The following is a 26,473-nucleotide window of genomic DNA, read 5'->3' as shown; positions in this document are numbered from 1 at the left end:
CAGGGCTCCCACACCCTCCTGTCCTGTGTCTACGTGGATCAGCAGCAGGCCCCTTCCTGGAAGTGGCTGGTGGGATGGTGTGGTGGAAGTGAACGAGCTCCCCACTGCCAACCCGGTTTAGGGGGAAGAGACCCCCAAGCTCTAGCTGAGGACAATGGCACTCTTGCTCAGTTAAGTGTCAGTCTTAAGTCATTGCGGATAAGGTGTCTTTTCACACCCTGGTGGTCAGGGACTCGGAGGTAGAGACACAGCCTGCTGGGTTTCAGTGATGCCACAGCAAGCCCATGAGAATGCAGAGCAGTGCTGCCCCTGTACCCTACAGCCGGCATAGCCCGACCCAGGCCTTCGGGAGCCCACCTGCTAGCCTGTGGGTCAGTGGGGACCCAGCATGATCGTGTGAAAAAGAGGCTGGCCCCAAAATGAGCAGTCCCAGGTCCTAGCCCCAGCTTCATCCACACTATGTGACCTCAAAAAAGTCATTTATCTTTTTTGGCACTAAAGTTCCCTATTAGTAAAAAGCAGGCAGAGTACCTGCCTCCTCTCTGCCTTCTGGAAAGGTCGAAGGACCAGACAGACCTGAGTCAATGGAAACCACATCACATCCCAGCCACAGCAGGAAGGCTCACACGGCCTCGCAGAAAAGGTGAAAGAAGGGACGAGGGAGACAGGGCAGAGAATCGAAATGTTTCTGACTCACCGATCCATCTCATGAGAGAGGTGAGGATCTGTAGGTACTTGGTCTTCTGCACGTCAAAGAAGGTGAAAGGTCCGAGGAGGAGAGTGAAGACAGCCTGGGGATGGAAACAAGAGTGAGGGAGCGCAGAGGCTGACCGCACACTGCAGACTGTCGCATGGGGAGAACGTGCTGTTCACACAGCCGCCTCTGCAGCTGAGGCCCGGTCCTACTCGGTGTACACCTGGGCTGGCAGAGGCTCCCAGGGGTCAAACAACGTCCCCTTGGGTAAGTGCCGAGCGCCAGGGGTGGAATGAGAGATGCAGGGCCATGCTCCTCTTCCACTACTCGCACTTCTTGTTTGGACACTAGTGCACTTTCTAGGCAAAGCCCCGGCACTGTCCTCGGGATGCCACCTGCTCGATTCTGCTCTCTGCAGCAGACGAGGACTGAGGAGCCACATGCCCAGCACTCAGCTGGCTATGAGCATGGGTTGGGTACAAAATGGCACGAAGAAGAAGATCCAAAAGAAACACATGACATGCCTTGGCCCTCACTGTTCACGGGGAAGAAAGGACACGGGAGGAGGCGCCTAGGAGACCTAACAGGGCGGCACAGAGAGAGGACACCCCCCTGAAGGGCCTGGAGAAGAGGAGTGATCAGGAGTCGTACATCAGCCACATCTCCAGCTTAGAGAGAAGCCCAGAGGACAAGAGCTTCCAGGGCAGATCACTCAGGCACCTCCCCGGGACCAGGAAGAAAAGGACCCGCAGCTGGGAACATGGGAGTGACAAGGCCTGGGGTGGGATGGAGCCCAGTCAGAGGAGTGGGTGCCTGTTGGCACTGGCCCCCCTCAGTTCTCTTCTCTTTGGAGAAGAGGGGAAAGTGAGTGTTTACTTTAAAAAAAAAAAAAAAAAAAAGAAGCAAATCTAACCCTGTTTTAGAAAACTGATCTTTGGGAAATTTGAAAACTCTTTGCAAAAGAAAATGGGGGGTAAATGTGGCACAGTAAAGACTTGGGGAGAGAACTGAGGAAGGTTAGGATTTTCATACCAAATTGGTTGCTCAGGGAGCAGCGGAATTAAAAACTGCTCGTTGGAGTTAAGATGACGGTACCATTTCCAATCTGCCACTCGGAAGCAGCGCGAGGCATCAGACCTTATTAACATTTACACTGTGCCATTTTATCACGTTAATGCTAATGACGCTTGCCAGAGATGCGGCAGACGGCTGGGAAGCCTGAACGAATGTGGGGTGAGGGGCCATTCTGGGGACCCAGGTTCTAGCCCTGTGATCTGGGTGAATCCATCACAGCTGCTGAGCCCAGTGGCCAGTCCTCGTGACAGGCAGGCGGGAGTGCCACAGAAGGGGGGCCAAGCCCATCCTGCCCCCACCCGCAAGGAGAGCACGATGTGGGAGAAACTGTGACCTCTTATCCAAGCCCATTATCACTGTGAGAATAAATGACGCGAAGGACTAAAGTGCCGCTTAAGGAAAAGGCTCTAATTAGCTGGGATGGAAAAGGCACCCTGGCAGTCACCAGGGCTCGGAGAGTTCTGGAAAGAAGAGCTTTCTTCTGAGCTTTCCTCTGAATAGCCCTGCTTCCATTCAGAAGAGGGGGAAGGGTCAGTGTTTCCATTAGGCTAGGGGTGATGGGAAGGCAGAGGGAAGGGACTCTCCTGGCAGAAGCAACGAGCAGCCCACATGGTCCCCTCTCAGGCCCAGGGAGAGGAGCTGGGGACATGGTATCGCATGCAGAACCACCAACTCTTGCGGAGGAAGTCTGTGTGCGGCACTATCAGCAAGTCATTTAGGAAAATTACCACCTCAGGGAAACTTTCCACTGATGAATTTCTCTTTTGAAGGATGGAGAGGGAGAAGTCAGTTAAAAGAATAAATACTAAGCTACTTGCCACAGATGTTTCCCAATAACTGTGGCGTGCTGGAAGCTGGACTCCTGTTGCGCTCTGGTGTTCAGGTGGCTCACCTCTGACCTGTGATGCCTCCAGCTGAAAACATGGTACTCCAGCTGCAGGGCTAGAAATCTTCTTGGGGGTGTCTTATGGGAGGCCAGATCTCATCTTAGAAGCTTAAAGACTGGTTTTTAGAAGGCTCCACTATATAGAAACAGGGGGGCAGCAGAACCATCCCCTAGAGCAGGCAGAGAAAGCTGCTACTGCAGGCTGCTGGGTCCTGTCCCCCAGGGGTCCTTTCTCAGATGCTGAGTCCATCTTTGTCCTCCTTGGTGGATGTCTGTCAAGATCCTAGGACGCACAAGGGCCCATTTTGCAAAACCCTGTAGGCTTGAATCCCAGCCTGCTAAGGGCATCCCTCTGTTTAAAGAGACCAAGCCTGCAGACACACCTCCACGAGCCTGAGGGAGCAGCACATGCGAGGTGCCCACTGAGTGAAGGGGAACGTGAATCTAGAGGAGTCAGAATGGGGGTCACACCAACTGTGTGGTCTCATACCCAGTTCTGGGGACAGCAGGTCTGTCCTCAGAGTGGGAACTGGCAGTGAAGGGCTGTTCTGGAGGATGTGGCCAACAGCTGTGAGATCCATGGCTGGACGGTGCCTGGGATGTGTTTCTTTTTCTTTTAATGCTCAGGAGTGCAGACCGGCTGTAGCACTCAGGAAGGCTCAGGGACCACTTAGTCGCAGCAAACACGCACAGACTGCCAAGCAGCAGCCCTTTCACGGGCCGCTAGCTCGGGCATCAGAGGGAGCCCAGATGAAGACGCAGACCATGAGATGAAGCAGACTGCGAGCTGGGGCTAATTAAGAAGCAGGTGTCCTCTGCAAATTAGTAAGAGGCAGAACTCAGCAACTGCAGGAGCAGGCATCTGAGTGACAGAGGATGGAAGACAGCAGTGGCGGCATGCATTGGCATGCTATGGTACAGCTGCTGAGGTCTTTGGGAAGAAAGGGGGGAGCAAGAGAAGGAACATCCCCCATCTCCGGAGGGTCTAGCAGGGGCAGTGTCCACCCCAGAATGCTCAATAGCCAAACATGGCACTTTGTGTTTTCTCTTTTTTTTAGAAAAGAAGAAATAAAAAGCCAAGAGACAGCCTATCCTCTTGGGTCTTCCAGTCTAGCCAATATGACATTATAAATTAGCTGGCTCCTGAGCAACTTTCCAACCCCCAAATGCCATCGATCAGTTTAAACTCACTCTCTGTTCAAGGACTCTTGTAGCCCAACTCATTACAAGAGGCAGGGACACCAGTCGCTGCGGCCAAATGCATTTCTTAAGGGGAAAAAATAAAAATAAAAAGGCGAACTCTTTATTTCCTAATAAACCTTTACTGGTCACGGGGCACTGGGAATAAAGACCAAGACAGATCTGGGAGGGTGCAAATGGGGCAGCTTGAGTCTCTCTCTCTTTTTGGGTCAGTGAGTTTAGATGTGCACCATAGGTCCCACGGCAGCCTTGCCGGAATCTTGATGGAGGCAAAGCAGCTCACATTCCCAAGGCACTGCAGGCAATGCTCAGCCACAGCTCTTTTAGAATGCTCTAGAGTCTATAGAGTCAGGTAGCTTAACAGGGCTACCTGTCCTCCTGGTCCCCCATGCAGATTAAGTGCACTGCCCACCTCCAGTTGCTCAGGCTTCAAATTTCCAGCAATTTCTCATTCTTCCTTACTCTCTGTATTAGGTTCCTGTGGCTGCTGTAACAAGTTACCACAAATTAGGTGGCTTCAAACCATGGAAGTTTATTCTCTCCCAGACCAGAAGTCCAAAATCTGGCAGGGCAACGCTCCCAACAGTGCTCAGCATGATGCCCCCCACAGGATGGAGCAGAATCTTGTATGCACATCAAGGCTGGGGTGCAGGGAGAAGCCACGTTTCTCCAGCCTCTGCCAGAAATGAGATCCAAGGACAGAAGAGAGCTCCCAATCTAAACCCCAGCCTTTCATCCACTGGAGACAGGAAGGAAATGCACTCTTCAGAATCAGTGACTGAAAGATGTGGGGATGGGACTTGGTAGCATCTTGGGGGCTGGTGTGGCTGTGCTTGGAGATTCCCTGGATGGGATGTGGCTTTGCTGAGACCCAGAAGTACTGATGCTCATGCCTGCTGGAGTAGGCTGGCATGTGGGCGCCGAGGGCTCAGTCACTAACTGGAGCCCCCACTCTTCTCCTGGAGTGGTTTGGAGTAGACCGAACAGTAAGTCGCCCAGCTATGGAACGGGAGAAACAAATGCTGTGCTACTTATGAAGCAGATCTTTAAATAAGGAACTCTTGACGTGGATCTGCTGAGGCCGAGCTGTGTCCAGTGCCTGCCTCTGTCTCCTCTGGTTCTAACCCTACAACATGCAGCACTTACAGGAGCAAGGCTCCAACTCAACTCAACCCCATTTCATAACAAAACGAGACTAAGTCCTTTGTGCAGCAGTACAAAACAGGAACGCGTGAGTGAGGGTGTCGACCTCAGAGCACAGAAGTAAAGTGGTTTGATACCTACCTCCCTGTCCCCAAATGTCTCTGAATATTAGCTCATCAGAGAAACAAAATAAAAATTTAAATTTGGTGCTATTCCCGAATTAAACACCCTAATTTAAGAGGCTGCAACATCTCTGGGTCCTGCAACCCGCAGACTCCCCACACTCTGCGAAGTGCTCACACACATGGTTTCATTTTCTTCTCATGCCCGTCTGCGAGGTCACCAGGGCAGGTGATGATGCCCTCGTTTTACTGATGAGAAGATGGAGGGACTAGAGAGTTTGGTGGCAGTAAGACAGCAGCAGAGGGAGAAGGGAAATCTCTTGACCCCACCCCTCTTTCTGCTGTAAGCCCTGCACAGGGCAAAAGGCAGTTTCCCCTCTCTGACACCTCCTGTCCCCACATCAAGCTAATTCTCCCTCTCATACCTTTACTCTCCCGAATCCTCCTGCTGGCAAAGAATTTCCCTCTTTATGTTCCCTATTCCTGCCACCTTTAGAGCCCTGCTCAAGTGCCAATCTCCTCTGCAAGTTATTTTAATCCTCCTCGGGGGCTCCTGACTGAATTGCCAAATACAGTCAGAACCATGTGACTTAATTCTAGGTTTGGAACTGCTCCTTTTTCATGGGTTCGTTCTGTGTTCTCCGCAGAGCATAAGCACTCTGAGGGCAAGGGCTGTGTCCCTCACCTGGGAAGGGCTCTGCACATGTGAGATGCTCAGTATTTGTAGAAATGTTCAGTCTGGTGGGGGAGGTTCCCAGTAGAAGGTGTCATCCTGGAGGGAGGAAAGAGGGAGCCCCAGTCTTGGCCTCGTGCACATCCAGCATCCCTCCTAGCAAACAGCACGCAGGTATGCAAAAGCACTCCTGCTCTGCCTGAAAACAGTCCACTGTGGCAGGGGAAAAACTCTTCCCAAAACAGCTGAGAAATCAACATGCTTTGATTTAGGAAAAGCAAATCACATCAAAACATCATTGCTCTGAGTTTACCTACTGGCTTCAGGGGAGAACAATATTACCCTCCACAAAGGAGACAGAGCGCATCTGAGAAGAGCCTGGGGCACTCGGCTCCTCGCCATCAGCGGAGTCTCCCAGGACCCCCACAAGGGAGGGCTTGGACCCTGGTGGGCTGTGACCACTCTACCAATCCATGTGGCCCCCAGAAAGGCTGATGTTCTAGAAGAAAGTAAAGAACCCAAAGGTCTTCAGAGGAGTGATTCTTTTCACACCTACTTTTTGGAGACAGTGGATTCACAGTTCCAAATAGTCACAAACTGGCCACCTACCTGAACTCATACAAAACAAACTAAAACCCTAAATCCTGTTCGTCATCACCTCTTCTCTTGCTGGGAAGAGACAGAGCAGACTGTAGCTTCTAATCAAAACTTAAACTTGATGAAATTCAACAACACTCTTAGTTCCACTTCATTCCCCTCAAAAAAGGGGAAGGAGGATAGAGGGGAGACCTTTCTCAGAGGAAAGAGAAGACAGGAGGGACGAAGTGCTGAAGTGATGATCTTAGGACAGGACAAACGTCCTGAGCACCTTCTGAGCTACTACATGCCAAAACTAACCCATGGAGCAGAGTGGCATCCCAATTACCCTCTGTGACAAGTGCAAGCGAGAAAACACCCTGGAAGAGAAGCAATCAGCTGACTGCTGATCCCACCAGGGAGGGTCTCTCCCAGCCCTGCCTCCCAACCTAGTCTTGAACAAAGGGGTAGAATCCCACGGTGACCAGTGCCAAGTGGTCGAGGAAGCCAGCAGTGGCCAGGGAAGCACAGGTAGAACTGACGTGGAGATCCCCGGAGCCGGGGGCGAGGCTTGGAACAGAAGGAAGGGAACGCTCTGCCCTGCTGGCTACTATGAATGCTAGCTAGGCAGTGGCTGCTCAGCTCTAGATAGACGGTTCTCTAAGAGCCTACTCATTTATATCCCTCTAAAATAAGTGGTTTTTGTTTGTGGCTCCCGCAGTGTAGTGAGATGGAGTTTCCCAGAGCCAGGAATTCCCATGTCAGTGGCTTTCTCTTCACTCTACCTGTCAGCTCCTGGAGTTTCAACATAAAAGGCAGCTTGCTCTAGGACTGGGGGGGTCTTGGATTTCTCTGTTAATTTAGCGGGGGTGTCAAAGGCACTTCTCATAAAGCAACAAGTCCTGGAAGGTGGCATGGGGCCACCCTAAACACACAGGCATCTATGGGGCAGATTACCCTAAACACACAGAGATCTGTGGGGCTGATTACCCTAAACACCCAGGGATCTATGGAGCTGGTTATGAAGAACTCAGACTTGGAGCATGAGGTTTGGGGGCACTAGCTCAGGTGGAGAAAGTAACACAATGATTGCACAGCAGAGCTTTCTGGACAGATCCTGGAGGTCATTTCAAGCGAGAAAGGAAACAAATGCCCAGATTGCTCTTATTGGGCACTAGGGGTTAAGAGTTAATAGGGGTTAATGGCAACTCCATATGAACCCACCCCTAAAGTGGGAAATGAACTTTATACACATCCTTGAAGTATAGTGAGAAAATGTTCAAGGATTCTATTTTTATTTCTCAAGTAGCTGTGAACACTTTGGTTTGGGAGTTTTTATTTTCCCAACTTGAATTATGTCATCTGGGGATTCATCTGCAAAAAGGAGGTGAGTTCTGAGGCAGTGTAGAACAATGGAAGAACAGCAGGCTTCGGGGTCACATGGATAGGGTGTGGATCTGCGTCCTGATGTTGTCCCTGCTAACTGTGAGACCCTGGTGAGCTACTGAACTTCTCAAAGCACGTTACATGTGCACAAAAGATATTCAACAGATGTTAGTCCTGGCTGCCTGACCCCACAAAGTATCAGCACACACCCACGTTACCACACCCCATCTGTCCTGCAACCCCTCAAATAGGGCACTACTGAAGCCAAGCACAGACCCCTATCTAAAGAATGTCAGGTCAACACTATTCTTATTTTACTTCCATCACCTCCGCCCAAGTTCAGCAATGGTCCAAATGCTTTTTTAGGCAAGTTCAAGTTCTTCCCAGACAAATACGAAGGATCAGTCACCACGCAGAAGATGACAGCCAGAAAAAGAGAACAGGTGCCGTGTCAGAAACCGGGTCAGCAGCACGTGTATGTGCACCAAATCCAATGAACTGATGCCACAGCTTCTTTGCCAAAACTCTACAATGACAGGCATCATGCCATCTGGAGGAGGTCATCTGAATTCTGCAGGAGGACTCTGCTTTCACAGCAAATTAAGAATGAGCTTTCAGAGAGGACCTCCCCCAGGGCAGAAGACAGGCAGCCACCTTCCTGAAGACTAGCCCAGGGATGGGCTACTCAGAGAACAAAAGTCTTGTTGTAGGAGAGGGGACTTGTGCTGGAACAGGCTGCCGGGCTTTATACACCAACTTGACCAGGATAGAGATGCTGCCAATCTTCCCCTGCCAACCCTCAAACACCGTCTACCTGGTGCAGAATGCGTCATGGGGAGAGGCTGGGACACCCCTTTAGCACACTCATCCACTCTACAGAAGAGACAGGTGTTTGCCCAACGTCTGCCAGTCTGTGCTGTTTGAAGCAAGTTGCCACGGTGCATTGTCCCTGGCTCCGCCCCCAACTCACCGCTCACCTAGAAGGTACTGGGGAAATGTCTGAATGGCCTGAAAGACTGAAGGATTGAGACAATGGCTAAAGATGAAAGGGACTAGATGCCTAGATTACTCTAAGCAAATATGTGTTTCCTGAGCATTAGAAGTCAACTCTACAAATCTTGGTATCATCTCACCACATCCTTCAGCAGAAAACCACGTCTGCTCCAGCCAAACCATTCAGCCCCATTCTGCGTGAGCAAGTGGAGTGACGTGCCACCTGCAGCTCTCATTAAGGATGCCTGTCCCTACTGGAGGATGCCACACCTCCCAGCAGTGGCAGCAATGGCCAAAAGGTGAAGACTGCAGCAGGGAGTTCTAACGCGGCTGCTGAGCTGTGGGACAGAGGAAGGAACCAAAGCCCTGGCAGGATTTCAGCAACCAGGAGCCAGTCAGGAGGAAAGACCTGTCCCTCTGTCTGGTTAACTGATGATGATGAACTTTGGGCACCTTCTTGGGATACTTGGTACAGACGCAGACTGGCCAGTGAGGTAATGCCTGAACAATCTGGGCTGAAGTCCTGGTGAAAACTCTACGTGACCCTGACACGAGGGAGCCTGGGAGAATGATTTCAGGGAGAAGCCAAGAAAGGGGCAGCTTCTCTTATGAGATGGTGTCCTGTGGGCCTGGGGCTGGGCTCCTGAGTGCCCCCCGCATGCCGACAGCTCCCAGGATGCAAATTCAGGCTATGTGTGGCTGGGAAGGGGTCCTCACGGAAGAGAACACGTGAGAGCCTCCTGCACAGAGCCAAGGAAGCAACTGCGTCTAGGAGGCTGGCAGCACACAGCAGCTGTGATGTGGACTTCCCAGGACTCCAGGGAGGGAGGGGAGACTGCCAGGACAGCTCAGGGCTGCTGGGGCACTTGACGACACCTCAGGAGCCTGGGATGCTGTTCTGCCTCCTTGGAGATTCAGCCCTGTCAGCAAGGAGACAACCAGAGGCACCTGGAAGGCGGTTCTACTCCCCAAATGCACCCACTAAAAAGCTGCCTTTGTTTGATTGTTGAAATCACCCCCTGGTCCCTTCCTCTGCTTCCTTTTCAAGGCAACTAGAAACAAATCTAAGAAAGAACCATAAAACTTCCTTTCCTGTACCACCTTTTCTGAACACCCCCTACTTGGCACTACTTATATGACACACTGAATTTCTTAGTTAGGGACCTGAGGTTTGCAACCTATCTTTATGGGAGCTCTGGGTGGCAAAAAAATGAGCATATCTTCTCCCTAACTCCTAGATGGTGAGAAAGAAATGCCAAGAAACTCACCCCAAACTTCTCTTATCACGCTGAGTGATGCTCACCTAGGCACCTAGGTGTGGGAGGAGCTATCCAGAGGGACCCCAGCATCACCACCCATGGGAGGGCTCCTGTAGCACCAGGGGGACAGCCTGATATGCACCACAGGGAAACCGTCTGTGCACTGTGTCTGCACGCCACACCCCTGGGCAGCTGACTCCATCATCCTGTCCCAATCTCTTCCTGACCCGACCTTTGGAGTCAGGACAAGTTGCATACACCTGGTACAGGTAACATTCCCCCAACCATATCCAAGCCTCCACCTGGGAGATGGTACAGGGATTGCATTCCATGGGGAAGCTGTTGGCAAGCAGGAAGAACTCTGCCCCAAACAGGACACTCCTGTATACCCAGGGCCTTCCCCCAGCTCTCCAAGCTTCCCGAGACTCCCTCTGGGCCTGATGTCCATCGCTCCAGAAAAGGCAGGGAAGAGAGAGGCTCAGAGAACAGGCAGAGAGCCACACTGAGCACCATCTGAGTGCCCAGACAGGCCCACAGCTTCCATATGAGATCTCTTCTTAATCCTCACACCCTGAGAGCTGGTTATTGTCTCCACTTTAGAAAACTGAGGCTGAGAGGCATTAAATAATTTGTCCAAAATTTCACAACTACTTGGACACAGCGGGGATTAGAACCCAGGTCAGTCATCTATGTCCAAAGCCCATTCCTTCTTTAGAGCACATACAGCCTTCCTTGACTATGCCTTAGAGAACGGGTCACCTCTTCCCCCACGCCCTCCCGTCCTCCTTTGAGGCTGGCTCCCCTGGGGAAGAGGGCTGGGCTGGCCAGCGTCGTCAGCCTGGCATGGCTGCTGCTTCCCTCACCCTCTCATTGGAGGACAAGCCTGTGCACCTGTGTGATCCCCTTCTCAGCTGAAAAGCCAGATGGTACCCGGTGGTGGGCAGCCTTCCAAGTATTTGATGCCAGAACTGCAACCCTTGTGGTTTGGGGGAGAAGATAAACATTGTGGAAAACCCAGTCATTCACTTAATGGTTGTAAGCCCTCAGGGTTTACAAAGCACAGCCCAGCTCTTTGCAAGCATGATGGAGAGATGGAGTCCAGCATTTGGATGTCCAAGTGAAAAGACCAGGAGGTGTGACCTTGAACTAGAGGCTTTAAAAGAACATTATGTGAGCAACTGGGGTGGGAGAGGGTGAATGTGCATGCGAGGCTGTGGGTGTTGGGGGGTGATGGGAGGCGCTCTGCCTGGAGGAACAGACCTGACTTTGGAGCTGGCACCTTTTCTAATACTTCACTGCTGACCTTTCAAGTGCAAAGAGGAGGTGGCAGAGAAAGAGAGGGTGGTGAGCTGTCCACAGCTTCCCAGCACGTGCACAGCTTCCCACAGCTCCCCTCTACCTCAGCCCCCCAAAGACAGGAGTGCCTAGCCCTTGGTAAGGGGTAGCTTCTGTCCTGGTGGCGATGGCCAGGGGATGATCTGCTCCTCAGAGAAGGAGGGACCAGCTATGTGTGGAGATTATCTGGCCAGAGCATGGCTGTTAGCTGGGGTGAGCCCTGGCCGTCAATGGGTCCAAGGGCCAAGGGAGGGATCTGTGCTGATGCCTGTCCACATGTTCGGCAGTGGCAGCCCACCTCAAAGTGGCTTCCGTCACTTAAATGTTCCCGGAGAAACCACTCTGTATGAGGCCCAGTGCAGGCTCTGGACATAAATGTGAGTGAGACACAGCCCCTGCCCTCGAGGAGCTCACAATGAGGCCAAGTGACTAAATAATTACAAAGGTCCAACTAATGCCCTGGCGGGAGGTGGGGGAAGAGGAGGTGTGGGCCCCAGAAGGTGTTTGGAGGAAGGGACCCTGAGCTCAGCGCTGAATAAGGGATGGCTTGTTGGACTGTGAAGTGAGGAAAAGGTGTGCCCAGGGCCTGGGCCAAGAAAGTTCCCAGCATCTCTGGCCGACACCCACCAGTGAGGGAGGGGCAGTGGTGGGAGAGAAGGTCCAGGAGACTGGGGCAGACTATCCCAGGGGAAGTTTAGACTTTGCCTTATGGAAAGGAGCCTCCAAGGAGTTTTAAGCAGGGAAATGGCAGTCAGATTTACCTAGGATCAGGGTTGAAAGACTGAAATAACAGAGACAGAATATCTCCATGACCTTGGGGCAATCCTCAGGCTGCAAGAGGGCCAGGCCTGGACTACAGGGAGGTGCCGTGACAAGCCCCTCCTTCATGAAGAAGCACGTCTGCCCTGGCCCCAAGCCTGTCCTACTAGCCCAGGGACCCAGGGGTGGGACTCCTCTCTGATCTAACCTGATGATGTTTGAAAGTGAAAATGCTGTCCCAGGCCCTCCCAGGGATCCTGAGATGTGCCCTTGTCTTGGGCAGGCTCCAGGAAAACTCCCTCTGACAAGAACACAGGGATCACAGGCAGGGCTTTCGGAAAGGGTGGCAGAGTTGAAAGCTCCAGGAGAGAACGTCACGGCTCTCTTCCCAGCTCTCCTAGGCTGAGTTCACAGATGCAAAGACTGCAACTTCTCCAGGCACCACGGCCTCGGTTTAGTGGCTCTCACTTTGTAGCTTTTGAAATTTCTCCACAAAACCAGCTCTTTGTCTTGTTTATTTATGTTGGATGTCAAGGAAGTGGGGAGGGTGGGTACATGGCACTGTTTGTCCCCAGGACCATGCCTGCTAAGGCTGGGAACAGGTTAGATGATAAGCTCTCTCACAAATGAGAGAGCTGGGGCATGTCTTGCTTGGCCACATCATCAATGGAGGCCAGGAAGCCACTGTAGGGGTCAGGTTAGAGTTCATCTTGGTCCTTACAGGTCCTAAGAACAAGAGGATGTGAGAGGAACAGGTGGGCTGTGTGGTGAGTGATAGAGGGATGGGGATCCTATGGGCCATCAGTCCAGCCCCTCGGCTCCCTTGAGTAAAAGCACCCACATCCCCAACCACCTGATTCTGTCAGGAATTAATCTGCTCAGATCCATCCTGGGGTGGGTGATGCACATGTCCCTGGATGTCACCAGTGCCCAGCTGGACCCTGACTGCTTTTGTTGCCTGGAGTCTTGCCCTCAACCCCTGCCCCAGGAACACAAGGAGGTAGGGCCACAGCCCCTGCTGCCTCGACTGCCTGGTGTCTGTGCAGCGCTCAGTGCAAGGCACCACATGATCACACGAGGTGCTTCTGGCACCTTCTCTCCCTCATGCCATGCTCTCTGAGCAGGAACAGCGATGGTGTTGGGAACGCTCTGTGCTGGAAGGAGGAAGGGAGGGAAGTCAGGTGCCCAGAGCACGGGGCCCTGCAGAGAGGAGCCGCACACAGGACAAGCAGCTCCACTCCTCCCTGCTGACGTCTGACCTCGAAATAGACCAGAGCTGAGTAACCTTGGAGGCGGGGAAGGAGGGAGACAGTGCGTCAAGCTGCTGATTAATGAGCTCTGTCGAACAGGGTGTAAGAAATGACCCCCAGCTTCCTACCTAGTTGGTGGTCAGAGTGAGATGCTCCCATGGGGAGAGGGAACACTGTGCGGTTTGGAGCCCCCCACCAATGGCTTCAGAGGAAACTACATGGGAAGCTGAGAGCACCATTCACTAGGGACATGGGAGGTGCCTGTCAGCCCCAGGTAACCAAGCAGCCACTGGCACGTTCTCTCTTGTGGACACTCCTGATGAGAGCAGGAAATGCTGCTACCTGTCTGCCCAGAAGTGCTTTGGGCGGTGACTCCAGGATGTCACTGTGGCACCCGGATGGAGACGTGTGGATGGTCTGGAACCTTCCTTTCCCCAGAGAGGCAAGCACAGGAAGTCCCTGCCACTGCCCCCATGGCAGTGCCTTGGGAAGCAGTTCTAAGGAGACCAGAGCAGGTCTCTTCCCGGGAGGCTGGGAGCTGGCAAGGCCACTTACCACCGGGAGAGGTCCTCAGCCAGGAGGATTTATCAAAGGGGACAGCACAGAGAATCATCCTCAGAACTGTTTGAAAATGCAGATTCCTGGGCTTCGCAGCCATAGAATCTGCTACAGTAGGCCTGGCTTGGGACCCAGGAATCTGTATTTTTAACAAGGGCCTGAAGGCATTCCTGAGCTGGTGATCCGAGAACCAGACTTTGAGAAACACAGTTGAGGCTCTTGTTCCTGATCTGGGGGACGGGAAGAAGCTGGGAGTCTTCCTAGAGACCATTCACTTGCCTCTCAGGTGAAGCACAGTCCCCTGCGGGAGTGGGGGAGGCACCAGCACTGCTTGAACAGAACATTCGCAGATGTAGACGCGAGGGGCCATCCAGCCCCTTCAGCACCCCACACCAAGCCCTGCACTCTCTTCCCATCAAGGTTTTCAGGGAATGTCTCAACCCATGGAAGAGGGAGTTCTTGCCATAACCCAACTAAACATGCCCTGTGGTGGCCTGTGACCCTTGTAGATTCATGCTCACGGCACCTCCCTTTAAGCTTACTAAAACGTAGTAAGTTTTAGTACTAAGGTCTACTCAGCTAATCCGCAGACATCCCAAGCTCATGCTAACTAATCAGATGTCGTCATTACTATGCTCCCTAACTGTTCCATTCTGCGTAGCACCCATCATGCCCATGTCCGTGCGTCTTTCTGCTGTTTGTTAGCCCTCTGGGGTCTGGGGCTCTTTCTTTCTCCTCAGGCTGGGGTGCGCTGGAGAACGCACGCTCACATATTTCTTCTGTGCACGCAGGTTTTGCTTTTGAGCCAGTGTGCAAGCCAGTGCTGCTGGCTGGGACATCAGTGACATGGAGGAGCTCAGTTATTACTTTAGAGTGAGTGCTTTATTTAATTAAACAATTACTGCCAGGGCCCTGGGGCACTATTTATAGAGACACCAGGTTCTGCTTATAATATGCACCCTGTAACAGAGCGAGCATCAATTGTTTAGGGAGAGGCAAAGCCTCACAAAAAGCACAGGTGCCCTGGAGCGATATAAAGGACAGAAGGAGCAGACACAGAGAGGGAGGTAGTTTGGCATACATGGTTTTCACTCTAGTTAGCACAAAATATTGACGGACATTCCATATTACTCTAAAACTAATTTAAGGACATTCTATATTACTATAAAACTAACTGCTAGATTCTGTAGACCATAGTTTTTTCTGTACTTTTTTTTTGGTGAAATGAAGCAAAAAGCAAAAAAAAAAGTGTGGGGATCTGGAATCAACAACTGGGATACTTCCTTAAATAATATAAAGTCATTTTTAGCTCTTTGCCCAGAAATGGAGTTTTGGAAGCACAGAGATACAGAATGTGGAAGAACTTGGGGGAATGACTGGAAATGCATACACAGGTTGGTGGCCAGTATCAGCCAGGTGGCATGGGAAGGGAGGTGCTCCAGAATTTTGTCCCCGATTGCGCTCCAAGGAGCTCCAAACAAGGAGGGCTCAAGCCTCAAGCTCAGGGTCTGCCTGGGATCAGTGTGAAGTGTGTATAAAAATGGTCCTGAAAAAGCACAAGGCAGAAGGTCCCTAGCAGGGGTGAACGCTCCCCATGGAGACCTATTTGGAAATTTCCCAATCAAATTGGCCTGTGCATGAGTGTGGGCTGTGGTTATACACTTAACAAGCTCCTCAAAGCTTTCCCAGCTTAGGGATGTGTAAGGGGGTAGAGAGGAGGGGGTGTCAGGTTATTTCTTCTAAGTGGGCTGCTTTTGATGGCTACCCCAACCCTGCATCTCCTGTATCTCCAGCTACATAAACAGGGCTTTGGGTTTCTGCACTTTTGCACATGAATACATGGATACCCCCCTCTGCACAAGAGATAGACTCCTAAAATTCTATTTATAAATCCTTAATTTTCATAGAATAACATTTCTATGAAAACTAACTACTTAAGAGAAACCAGCAGTGAGTCCTGCTGTAAAGTAAGGAATTGCTTTGTAGCAAATAATTACCCCTAGTCTGTTTTACCCACTTGGATTTTCATATGATGGGGTTTCTGAGAGTCAAGTATGCTGGTCTGTGTGTCGGTGGCAAGGTTACGGCTCACAGATCATTTCTCCCATCTCAGTTCACTTCCCTGGGTGAATTGGGGAAGGATGAGCAACCAGGTAAGTTCCACTACCATTTTTCCCATGGGCCCAGCAGTAAAGTCGGCTTGCTTTGGGCCAGTGGTTGTTACTTTCTAGACAACGGGGATGGGTGTAAGGAAGTGTGGTACATTCTAACAGGACTAGAGAGACACCCAAACTGCCAGGGTGGGAAGGGGGTATAGCAGCTCACCTGGCTCAGGAGCTGGAATGGAAGTTCCATTCACCCTTCTGGACCCTGACCAATGCCAATGAGTAGTTTCTGAGGCTGGGGGGCAGAAGGGCAGCAGTAGGGACTACCCAGAAGAGACCACTCCCTAGTGCTGTGTGATCCAGAGTCCCACAACCTGGTATCTTTACTAAGACCATGGAGACGGAGGCATGGGGGACCAAGCATCACCCTCTAAGCTGATGTGTTAGGTATCAGCAACGGCAGAGGCAGGACGTGGGGTGTGATGGATGGCAGGCTTAATGCCAATCGACAGAACCCATGTCCCTGAGAGCTGTATTAAAAATAAAATAAAAACAATCCTCTCACCGAGCGGGAGGAAGTTTGGCCCAAACACCCAGAGGTGCTGGGGTGAGGGAAGGGGAGGCAGTCAGTGTAGTTTGGGTGGGGCGGGGGTCACCCAGGTCTTCTTGGAAAGGTGGGGGGCCGGTCTGGAGCAACGCTGGACAGATGGGCAGGTATAGGGGTGGCAGCAGTGGTGAGTGACGGGAGGGTGGTGGGGGCTCCTGGGGTCCCTGGGCAGGAGCTGGCAAGACAAGCCACAGTGTCAGAGTGAGTGACAGGTGACCTGAGTCTCATTGAAAAAGGGCGGGGGTGGCATGTGGATGGAAAGCATACCAAACAAGAAGCTGTTCCTGGTACAAGGGATACAGACAGCTCCCTAGGAAAAAAAAGAAATAAAAACACAGACCTGTCTCTGTATTATTGATTTCCTTGGAAAGGAAGAGACAAGCTAATCCTTTAGAGTCAGTCATTCCAATCTGAGCGCAGTCACCGTGCCTGCTTGGGAAGTGGGGACATATACTGTGGGGAGTGGGGAGGAAATCCATTCTTCCCGGAGACCTGATCTCTAGGGGCAGAGGGCTCAGCACATGTGGGGACCAAATGGACCCTGGGGTGCATCCCCCAGAGGCTCAAAACCACACTCTGGCTGAAGACAGACCCCACCACTCCTCCAAGTCAAGCCCCTGGTGGTGGCAGGTCACACGGGTCATATGGCTCCACATGCTGCCCCACAGTGGTCACCTGGTTGTGACGGCACCTTTCCATGCCAAGGGGGAGGGAAGGGCCAAAGGCAAAATGCACCCGACCTCTCTGGAGCCCCCAGAACTGAATAGGGAGCAGCTGGCAAGAGGCACGTGGGGAGGGAGGAGAGGAGAGGAAAGAAGATGGGCTTTCCTGGTGGTCGCAGTGAGTGCCCACACAGCCACCATCCTGTCACAGAGGTACCCAGGAATCTCCTCCTGACTGCACTAGGCTGAGGCCTAACTCATGTGAGCCATGCTGGGGGGTGGCTATCACCCAGAGAAGAGAACCCCCACAAGGCTGCCTGCTTGCTGGGCCAAGGGTCCTGCTCTGTTTCTAGATGGCTCAGAGACGCTCACTTATTGCCAAAGTTCCTGCCCAGCATCCCACGGGACCACCTTTCCCACTCACCCGTGCTCCTCTCCGACCCTGCAGCACTCACCTGCACTCTGCAGGCACTCTCGATATAGAAAACGAGTGGTCCCCTGGAAGTGTGCAGCACTGTCCCCAAGAGTCCCCCAGTCTGTGAAGTCCCTGCTGCCCCCAAGACTTGTTGCTTCTCGTTAATTTTCCCTCCTCACTGGTCCTGAAGGCCTCTAGGCCAATCCCTGCCCCAGAATTGGTAAGAATAAACACTGGAGTGATGGTGGTGGTGACCCACTTATTAGCAGATGCCACAGCCCCAGGGCACAGCGGCTGAGGCTGAAAGAACAGAGTGAGACCACAGCAGGGTAGGGAAATGTCCTTGGGAAGAGGTGCTCAATTCTAATACTATTCGAGTGACCAGGAAAAGCTGGCTTCACTGTCTAGGAGCGAGGGGCACAAGACGCACGGCACATCAATTAAGCTGAGGACAGGCGGGCTGTGAAAACGAAGATCTCTCCAGACACCACACTTGGGTGGCATCGCTCCAACCCTCTGTAAATGTCAGGCTCCGAGGGCTGACATGGGCTCTCCCTGCTCCTCCATCTGTGCATTGCAACGGGGGCTGCCCTGCAAGCAGAGTGCACAGACCTGAGTTTCAGGCAAAGGGAGCAAGTCTGTGTTCCCAGAGTGAGAGGACTAGGCTGAGAGTGCAAGTGGCTGAACTCCTGCTTGCTTCCACTTTGTAACCCTGGGGAAGCCACAATCTCTGGATCTCAGTGTTTTCTGCTATTAATAGGATGATGCCATGTACTTTGCTGTGTGGCTGGGAGGTCTAAATCAGAAATGTGAAAATCACTGGTAACATGCAACAGCAACTAAGATAAACTGAGGCAGGCGGGAACTCTCAAAGCTTGGCCCAGCACTGCTGTGCAGTGCATTTCTTCCTTCTCCACCCTCTCACGAAAAGGACATTTTCTCCTTGAGTGGTACTATTTTAGAAAAAACCCATTTGGCTTCAAAAAGGGGACTGCACAATATTTTAAGTTGCAAACGGACAAAGGCCAGTGTTGCTGTGTGAGATGGAGCCAAGATGGAATCAGAAAACATGGTCTCCTGGCAGAGAGGGAAAACAGGGCTCTTGGTGAGGGCCAGGAAGGACCCTTCCAATGTCAACTTGAGCCTGACTCTCAGGCTGACCCATCCTTCTAGAAAGAGAGTCTGGCAGACAGAACTCTTCCCATGCCCCTAACCCCACCCCACTTCTTCAAGGGAGTGTCTGGGAAGGATGCCCTCCACTGCAGTGGGTGGCAGGTCACCTGCCACGCACTTGCAGGTTGCATCTCCTTCCCGACTCACCTATGCCCTGGAGGTGGATCTCACAGCTCTCACGTTCAAGGCAGGAAGGCAAGCCTTGTCCTGTCCCAAGGAGGCCAATGAGGGGCCCCCTGCTCAACACGGCCAGTTTGCGGCCGAATCTCCAGCCAGGATAAGCTCCACTCTGCCATCTGCACTCCCGGCTCTGTGCGGCTGGTGCCTGCTGGGTTGCCTGTGACCCAGCAGCTTCTGTCCAACTGTAAGTGGTGGATGCTGCTTGCTTTTCCTAAAGGTAAAGGGAGTCCCCATTGTCCCCTCAGGGCTTCCTTCTGACACTATCTAGGAGGAGGAACAGTCCTGGGTAAGGGGTGGGAATGATGGGCTGCAGGAATGAGGAAGGGAAACGAGAGTGCTGGGCAGTGTCCTTGACCCCAGGGGACAGTGACACACCTGCATCCCAGACACTTGGGATGGTCTGAGTCCTGGACGGAACTGGTTCACACACAATCCTACACTTCAGCAGGGGTTCCTGGCTCCTTCGCACTGTACAGGAAGGAACGAAATGCCAAATCCTAACTTTGTTTCCTACCAAAGCTGGAGGAACTCTGCAGTTTGAGTGGTACTATTTTAGGAGGAAACCATTTGGCTTCAAAAAGGTGCTCCCCAGCCTGGAGGCAAGGTTACCCTTTGAAAGAGCTGGGACATCTGACACTTTCCCTCTTGGTTTTTCAAAGGAGCAGGAGGGTTGGGGCATGGGGGCCTGAGAACCCAAGGTCAGCTGACAGCAGATCCTGATGATAACCCTCATGGGCCCAATAACAGGCCCAGGTCCCTGCTGGCTCCAGCTGCATGGCCTGCTGGGACACCCTAGAGAATGTGTGCAAAGCAGCAAGTGACGCAAGGACCCACAGCATTCTGCTCTGCGGCTACCCCAGGAAAGGACAGGGGATAACTGACTCACATCAGCTGCGCTGGGAATCACAGGACGTGGATGGGGGTTGCAGGATGTGAGGAGGGGAGGAGGAATTTTCCAGCTGTTAAGATCAAGGGCTTTGGGAAGCGACTGGTAGCTGCTAGCAGAGAAAGCTCCCTTCCTGCACGTAATCATGAGGCTACACACAGGCCTGCCTCTGGAGATAGTTAACATCCCAAATACTCTCACTGTGGGTGTGTACATCTCAGGAGCACTCCTGGGAGGAAACAGAAGAGATCTTTCCAGATGACTTTTCTGAAAATTAAACCATAATATAAGAGCCTGTATCTTTATCCCCTAGAACATACTGTCTCAGAATAGCAATGAAGAAGTAAATGCAGGTTGGGTGGGGGCATCATCATTTACCTGAGACAAAGAGATGATCTGTACATGGAGTAGGAAGGTGCTTTAAATCCCTGCCCCCGACCTGCTCACTGCCTTGCTGAATATTTTGGATGAAGTCTGGCTTGCAGCAAATCAGAAACAGTTGGAGGTAAGAGGCACAATGGAGGCTCTAGAAGGGATGGACAATCTTCCTGACATGAATGACTGGGTTTTGGGGAGGAAGGCAAGGGGAAAAGACAGCCTTCCTCCCCAGGATCTGAAGAGCCACTTGATGGAACCCAGCTCCTCTGACATTTATGAAGACACATAGGGATAAACCCCACAGGCTGGACGTGACAGGGGAAGGTGCCAACATCACCTTCAAGAGAGCTCGGGGCTGAGGGATGAAACCACCTCTCTGCCAACCCCTTTGTCTAGTTGCTTTGCCCCTTCTTCTGACTCACTGAGGGAGGGCAGGGGAATGCAGAGTGATGAAAGCATTGGTGTTTGGGGTCAGGCTCTGCTGTTCTGCAGCACCTCAGACCTTGGGAGCCACATGCAAAGCTGTAAAGTAATTTCCAAGACAATGCCAAGGCCCATCTGCCTGGACTTTCTCCACACCAGGTGGAAGAGCACACGCAAACCAAAAGCTTTCTGAGCGATCCGAAGCCTCCGGCAGTGGACTGTGGCATGACAGAGGGACAGAGTCAAGTGTCAATGGCTCAGACATAACAGGCTCTAGTGGGACAGTGTGTTTTTGCTCCTTCCTGCAGCCTTTGCTTCCGATTTCTGTAGCTTTTGCAGGCACTGATGACAATTAGCTCTACGAGTTATAAGTGCAATATCTGGGAGATGAAGGCAGTAATTAATGCCTGTCTGCCTTCTTGAAGGGTTCCTTCTGTTCGGTCCGAGAGTTATTGAGATTCTGGGAGGGAGGCTTCTTCCATCACATGGAAGGTTTATAGGAGTAAGCGAAGGAACAGTTTAACAAGGCAATAATAATGCTCCTAAATAATTTACCAGGCAAATGGCAGCAGCCAATATTCCCAGTGCTCGGAATCCATGTCGCTGTGGGTGGGGGAGTGTGCAGGCAGATTCTGCACAGTCTCCAGCAGCCTCCCAGCAATGACCCACTTGAGTGGCCCTGCTGCTGCTGCTCTGCCCTGAACACGCACCCGTGTCTGTGCCCAGGCTCTCGGACACCTTCCTCTGTTCCCTCCTCCTGCCTGTCTATGAAAGATAGAGATCCAGATGGGGCCTTACACTTACTAACTCTTCTGCTAATTTTATCAATCATGGTTTGCTGAAATGCTAAAAGGTTGACAAGGTCTCCTGCACTGCCAGTGCCTTGGTTCTCCTAGCTGCCCTGCTGGCTCCTCTGCCCACCCCCAAGGCTGGGAGGTGGAAAAGGGTGCCAGGCAATTCACTTGATACCAAATCCCCACTAGACCTGTGATGGGGGAGTTGCGGATATAATTCTACTAAAAGACAAATTCCTAGCCATAGCTGGATGTGCAAGAGGAGAAACAGACGATCATCTGACTGCTCCAGAAATGCAGAGAGGAAAAACAATCTCTCCATGGCCTAGGCCACAGGGCTCCTTCAGTAGGTCTACAGGGTACACTAAGAAAGCAAAAAACTCACCCATTCAGTGGCCCCTAGGGTTAATAAATCCAGACCCCAATAGCACAGCTGGCAGGGCCTGGGGACTCCTTCACCAGGACAGGGATAATTAAGTCAAGAGGCCAACTCCCTGGAAAGTGCAGCTCTCTTCTGGACCCTGCCTCCCCCTCCAATCAGCTCAGTGGCCACATGTCAAACCGTTTGTCACCTAGCGTACATAAATCTGTGTCAGGGCTGAGGAGGACCAAGAGGAAGCACAGAATATTAATAGATACTGCAAAAGTTACAGGGAAACATTTCTGAGTCCTGCCCACAAAGCAGGCAGAGATAAATAACTGCCTCTGGTTTTGTATCTTATTACCCAAGACCCGTCTGGCATATTATTCAGCTCCGCATCCTACCTCCCACCGGCATAGCACAAAGCAATCAAGAACGAGCCTGGAGATTCATCTTCTTCCCCGTCCTCTGGGAGGAGGGAAGACAGGAAGACAGGAAGACAGCTGAGCCGATCCTTCCCTATCCGAAGAGCCTGTTTATGGTCAGGGTGGGATCAGACCTCCCATATGCCATCTATCCATATGTTCATGGGCTGGCCAGGAGTAAGGCAGAAATATAGACAATCTGTGGAAAATGAGAGCTGGCACTCTTCAAGAACTTTGCTAAGAGTGCCTCTTAAACTCCGAGCTACATTTACAACAGTTCACGGCCCTGGGGCTGGCAATGACCTGAATGCCAACTCCACACCACATACGATTTCGAGGCCTGGTTGCCAGGATGCTCTGAGGATAAGGTCTTAGAGACATGATCTGTTGGTTCATTACTGGGGCCTTGGCTCCCAGGAGAAAGAGTACGGAGATGCACAGACCCTCCTCTCTGGGTTCTACCAGAAAGTAAAGGTGGTTCAAGCACTCTGGCTGCCCGGGATGGCCTGCTGCGCCCAGGTGGGGCCAGGGCTGCAGAGGCGAGAACACTCACCAGGAAGATGCGGTAGGCGTCCACTCGGCGCAGGGGCCCCCAGCACAGGTCAGTGTCGTTGTGTTTGGTGTCTGCCTCCACGCCACAGGAGTCGTTGCCAGTGATGCTGCTGATAAGGAGAACAGGGCAGACCGTGGGCTAGTGTGGCCCTCCCTGCTTGGTTGGGAAGAGACAGAAGCCATTCCCTCCGCAGCTGCTTTAGTTCCAACAGTTCGACTTTTCACAAACTACATTTTAGGACAGGCCTCACTTGTTCCTGTAGCACCATTCTTGACTCAGGAACCCTTGGTGGGAATCCTAGCCATCTTCCCAAAAGGGCAGGGAGGGGGATGGCAGAGTAGAGCGTGTCCCCTAAGGACAGGGGCACGGCTGGCTATGGCAGGTGTGGAAAAGTGCCTTGGGCCTCTATACTTCTTAGACACTGAGGGACTTGCCTGGCACTGGGCTTCTGCCCTGGGCACTCCACCCTAACAGGCCAAAGAAGCCTACTTGGTACAGCCAGTCTGGGGGTGAGGGGGTTACTCACCAGGTCACCTGCATGAGGGAGAAGGGCACGGCTGCAGCATAGATGGCCAGGTCCCCATACAGGTAAACGATGATGCAGAAATAGAACAAGTTGACACCCACTGAAAGGAACAAAGCCATGGGTCAGGTAGCCAGAGACAGACATTTGCATTCTTTTTGGAGACCAAATCGCTACCTCTTCCATAGCATTCAGTTCTCTAAGCCATTTACTTTCTACAAAAAAGTGGGAAAACGACCCCAAAGTCCCATTTCTTGTTCTGGCTGGCTACACTGTGACGCTGGCAAGAGACACAGCAGCTTGTGACTTTCATCTGAGAGAGGGCCCAGTGAGGCTCAGAGGTTCAGGAGGTTTTGAATCTAGACAGGTGCAAGGTACGTGTGAGGTATGGCCCAGCGGGGGAGGACCCAGAGGCACCTTCATGCTGGATTGGGTTGGGCTGTAGGGGGAAGGCAGGAGAGCTGCCCTGAGTCAGGAGCCTATGGGCCAGGGCCCCACTGCAGTCAACCCAGGGCTCTATGATAAGGGATTGCTAGTGAAGAATTGAAGCAAGGAGAAGTTGACAGGAAACAGCCCAGCTCTCTGAAACTGAAATCAAAAGGGTAAGAAGCCCTTGATTTCCAAAGACCAAGTACCTCATTCTGAATCTGATTAATCACCAAGCACCTGGTGGCCAATGGTGACCTGGTGTGCTGGAGAGAGATGGCATTCAAGACGGACTTCCTTTACTTCTTACAAAAGTGCTTGCAAGGGACAGTGCTGACTCTGGAAGGCGCATGATGCTGAAGCTCTCTCTGCAAACCTTTGTTCCCTCTCACTCCAGAAGGAGCCTGAACTAGGAGTCGGGAGCGCAGGGCTCTTGTCCTAATTCCATTGGATTTGCTCCATGACCTCAACAGATCCCTGAACGTCTCTCAACCTGTATGTCGAGAAGAATCTCACCTGTGCTATCCTCCATATAAGATTCCAACTATAAAGAGCAGGTGCAAAAGCTCTGGAAAAAATGGCTGGGCTCTTCAACCTAAGGATTATGGTCCCAGATAGCCAGTCTCGAGCTGCTGTTCAGACTGACTGCTCAAGTTTTTGATGCCACTGGTCTCAAGCTGCTGGCTCCTCTGAGAACAGAAAGAAAAATGAAGTGACAGTTCCCTTTTAATCCTGGTGGCTCAGAAAAGACTGCAGGGTCCCCAGGGGAAAGCCTAGGACATGTTACTACTGGGCTATGTGACATTGGCTCTGCTCCTAGGAGTCTTGGGATAAAATGACTAGGAAAACATGGTTCTTGAAAGGACCCAGGAGGTGCCTGCTTTTTGAACATGTCAGTTGGCATGTCCTTCCCTCACATGTTGGAGATCGCCTTGATGTCCAAGCTCAGTGGCCCCTGGGGTCTGCTTGTCACTCATGCTCCAGCTTGCCTTTCTACTCTGACGCCAATGCTCTCTGTGGAGAGGCATTGTCCCCTCCCCATGCCCAACCTTTCCTCCACCTGCCAATGGACTCCAGCGTCAGCTCTGTTTATAAACCACCATTGGCCCTCCCCAGTCAACACATTCATTATTAGACACAAAGTGGGAGGATCAACGAACTTCCGGAGGACATCAATGACTAAGCCTGGCATTTCTAATTACAAGAAATGAGCCTGGACCCCAAGGGAGCCTTTTGTGGAGGGTGGCAGCCCTGCCAAAGGTGAAGACAACAATCTGACAACCTGTGAATTAGGAACACAGCAGAGCAGTGGTTTTCAACTAGGGGTGATTATGCCCCCCACCCCATCGGCGACATCTGACAACATGTGATGACAGTTCTGACTGTCGTCACGAGGAGGTGCTACTGGCAACTAGTGGGTAGAGGCCAGGGATGATACTCAACATCCTACAATGCACAGGACAAACCCACAAAAAAGAATGATCCAGCCCCAGTGTCAAGAGTGCCAAGCCTGAGGAACCTTGGAGCAGATGAGAAGGAGGCTCTCTCTAAGCATGAGGCTGCTCATACGAATGTGTTTATTTTCTATTAGATTTGGGTAAACTAGGAGTCTAGTCCATGCCGGGAAAAAGACAAAAAACAAAACTATTAGTTCCTAGAGCTCTTAAAGAAATTGGAGCAGACTGCAGAACATGAAAATGAGAAAGGAGATTTAAAACGTATACATTCTCCCTCCAATGTGCATTTTATTTTAAAAGCTTGCATTTGGAAAGGGAATTTGTGTGGCTGCCAGGAGGAAACATTTATGCTGGTGAGATAGGGAGTGATAGAAATGGAACAAAGGAAAAGCACAGAAGTGGGCTGATCAGAATCAGTTTGGTTTTGATGAATTCTGAAAGCCCTCCATGAGGCTGGTCCAGTAGCAAGAGTGGCCCAGGCCCTTGGGCAACCTTTCTTGAAAAACCACAATCTTCTGGACTGAAAGTCAAGTCACACTGCCAATGACAAGCTCAATGCTTAATGTCCCAAAAAGCAGGCAAGAAGATTCTAGGTTCTACAGTCCCCCTGGCTCTAGGTTAAGTGCACTCTCATTCAAGTCTAGAAAGAACCGGTGGAGACACCCCACTTGGCAATTAGGGGCTTTGACAAAGGGGAAGAAAAATTTCCAAGATAGCTGCAAGGGGAAAGATTTATTGAGAATGTGTCTCACATTCAGTGAAGCGGAAATGAACAGGTTTGGGTACTGAAAACTAAACTCTTAAATAGCTCATCTTCCAAAAGAACAAGATGGGCTATGGAAATGTAAGATGCTGTTGCCGGAATCCACAACAACCCAACACCTGAGGTAGGTGGATCCCTTCAGGTTGTAGCCAAATCCCAACAAGGAGCAGACAGAGAGTGGGATCACTACCAGACTCCAGGGCACTCCAATTCCCACCGCCAGCCAGGCTGGGCTCCTAGCGCCCTCTGCTGGCCACTGGGAAGATGCCCAGGTGTGTGTGTAGCAGAGCCTGTCACTGTCAGGTGTCCTAGACAGGGCAGGCCAGAAGGAGAACAAAGTCAGAAGCAATCAAGCAAGAGGCGCAAAACTACCAGGTGGCCTCAAGTGGCTTTGTTCACTGGAAAGCTGCCTAGGATTCCTGACTTCTACTGGA

The 26,473-nt window shown here is 51.8% G+C and overlaps 1 protein-coding gene across 2 annotated transcripts in view; it reads right to left on the bottom strand.

Moving 5' to 3' along the window:
• Positions 1 to 26,473, bottom strand: part of TMEM104 (transmembrane protein 104) — a 56,997-nt gene that overhangs the window by 17,176 nt on the left and 13,348 nt on the right. Inside the window, exons 7-9 of one of the 2 annotated variants that reach the window (XM_063080828.1) lie at positions 23,397 to 23,496; positions 22,871 to 22,979; positions 698 to 791 (exon numbers count right to left, since the gene is read on the bottom strand). In XM_063080828.1, the coding sequence (XP_062936898.1) occupies positions 698 to 791; positions 22,871 to 22,979; positions 23,397 to 23,496 (303 nt within the window). The remainder of the gene's footprint in view (positions 1 to 697; positions 792 to 22,870; positions 22,980 to 23,396; positions 23,497 to 26,473) is intronic. The other variant, XM_063080830.1, reaches the window with a different exon arrangement.

Source organism: Cynocephalus volans, chromosome 16 (assembly GCF_027409185.1).
Source record: "Cynocephalus volans isolate mCynVol1 chromosome 16, mCynVol1.pri, whole genome shotgun sequence".
NCBI classification, from domain to species: Eukaryota; Metazoa; Chordata; class Mammalia; order Dermoptera; family Cynocephalidae; genus Cynocephalus; species Cynocephalus volans.
Note: the sequence above shows the minus strand (reverse complement) of the source record. Positions and strands in the feature narration are given on the sequence as shown.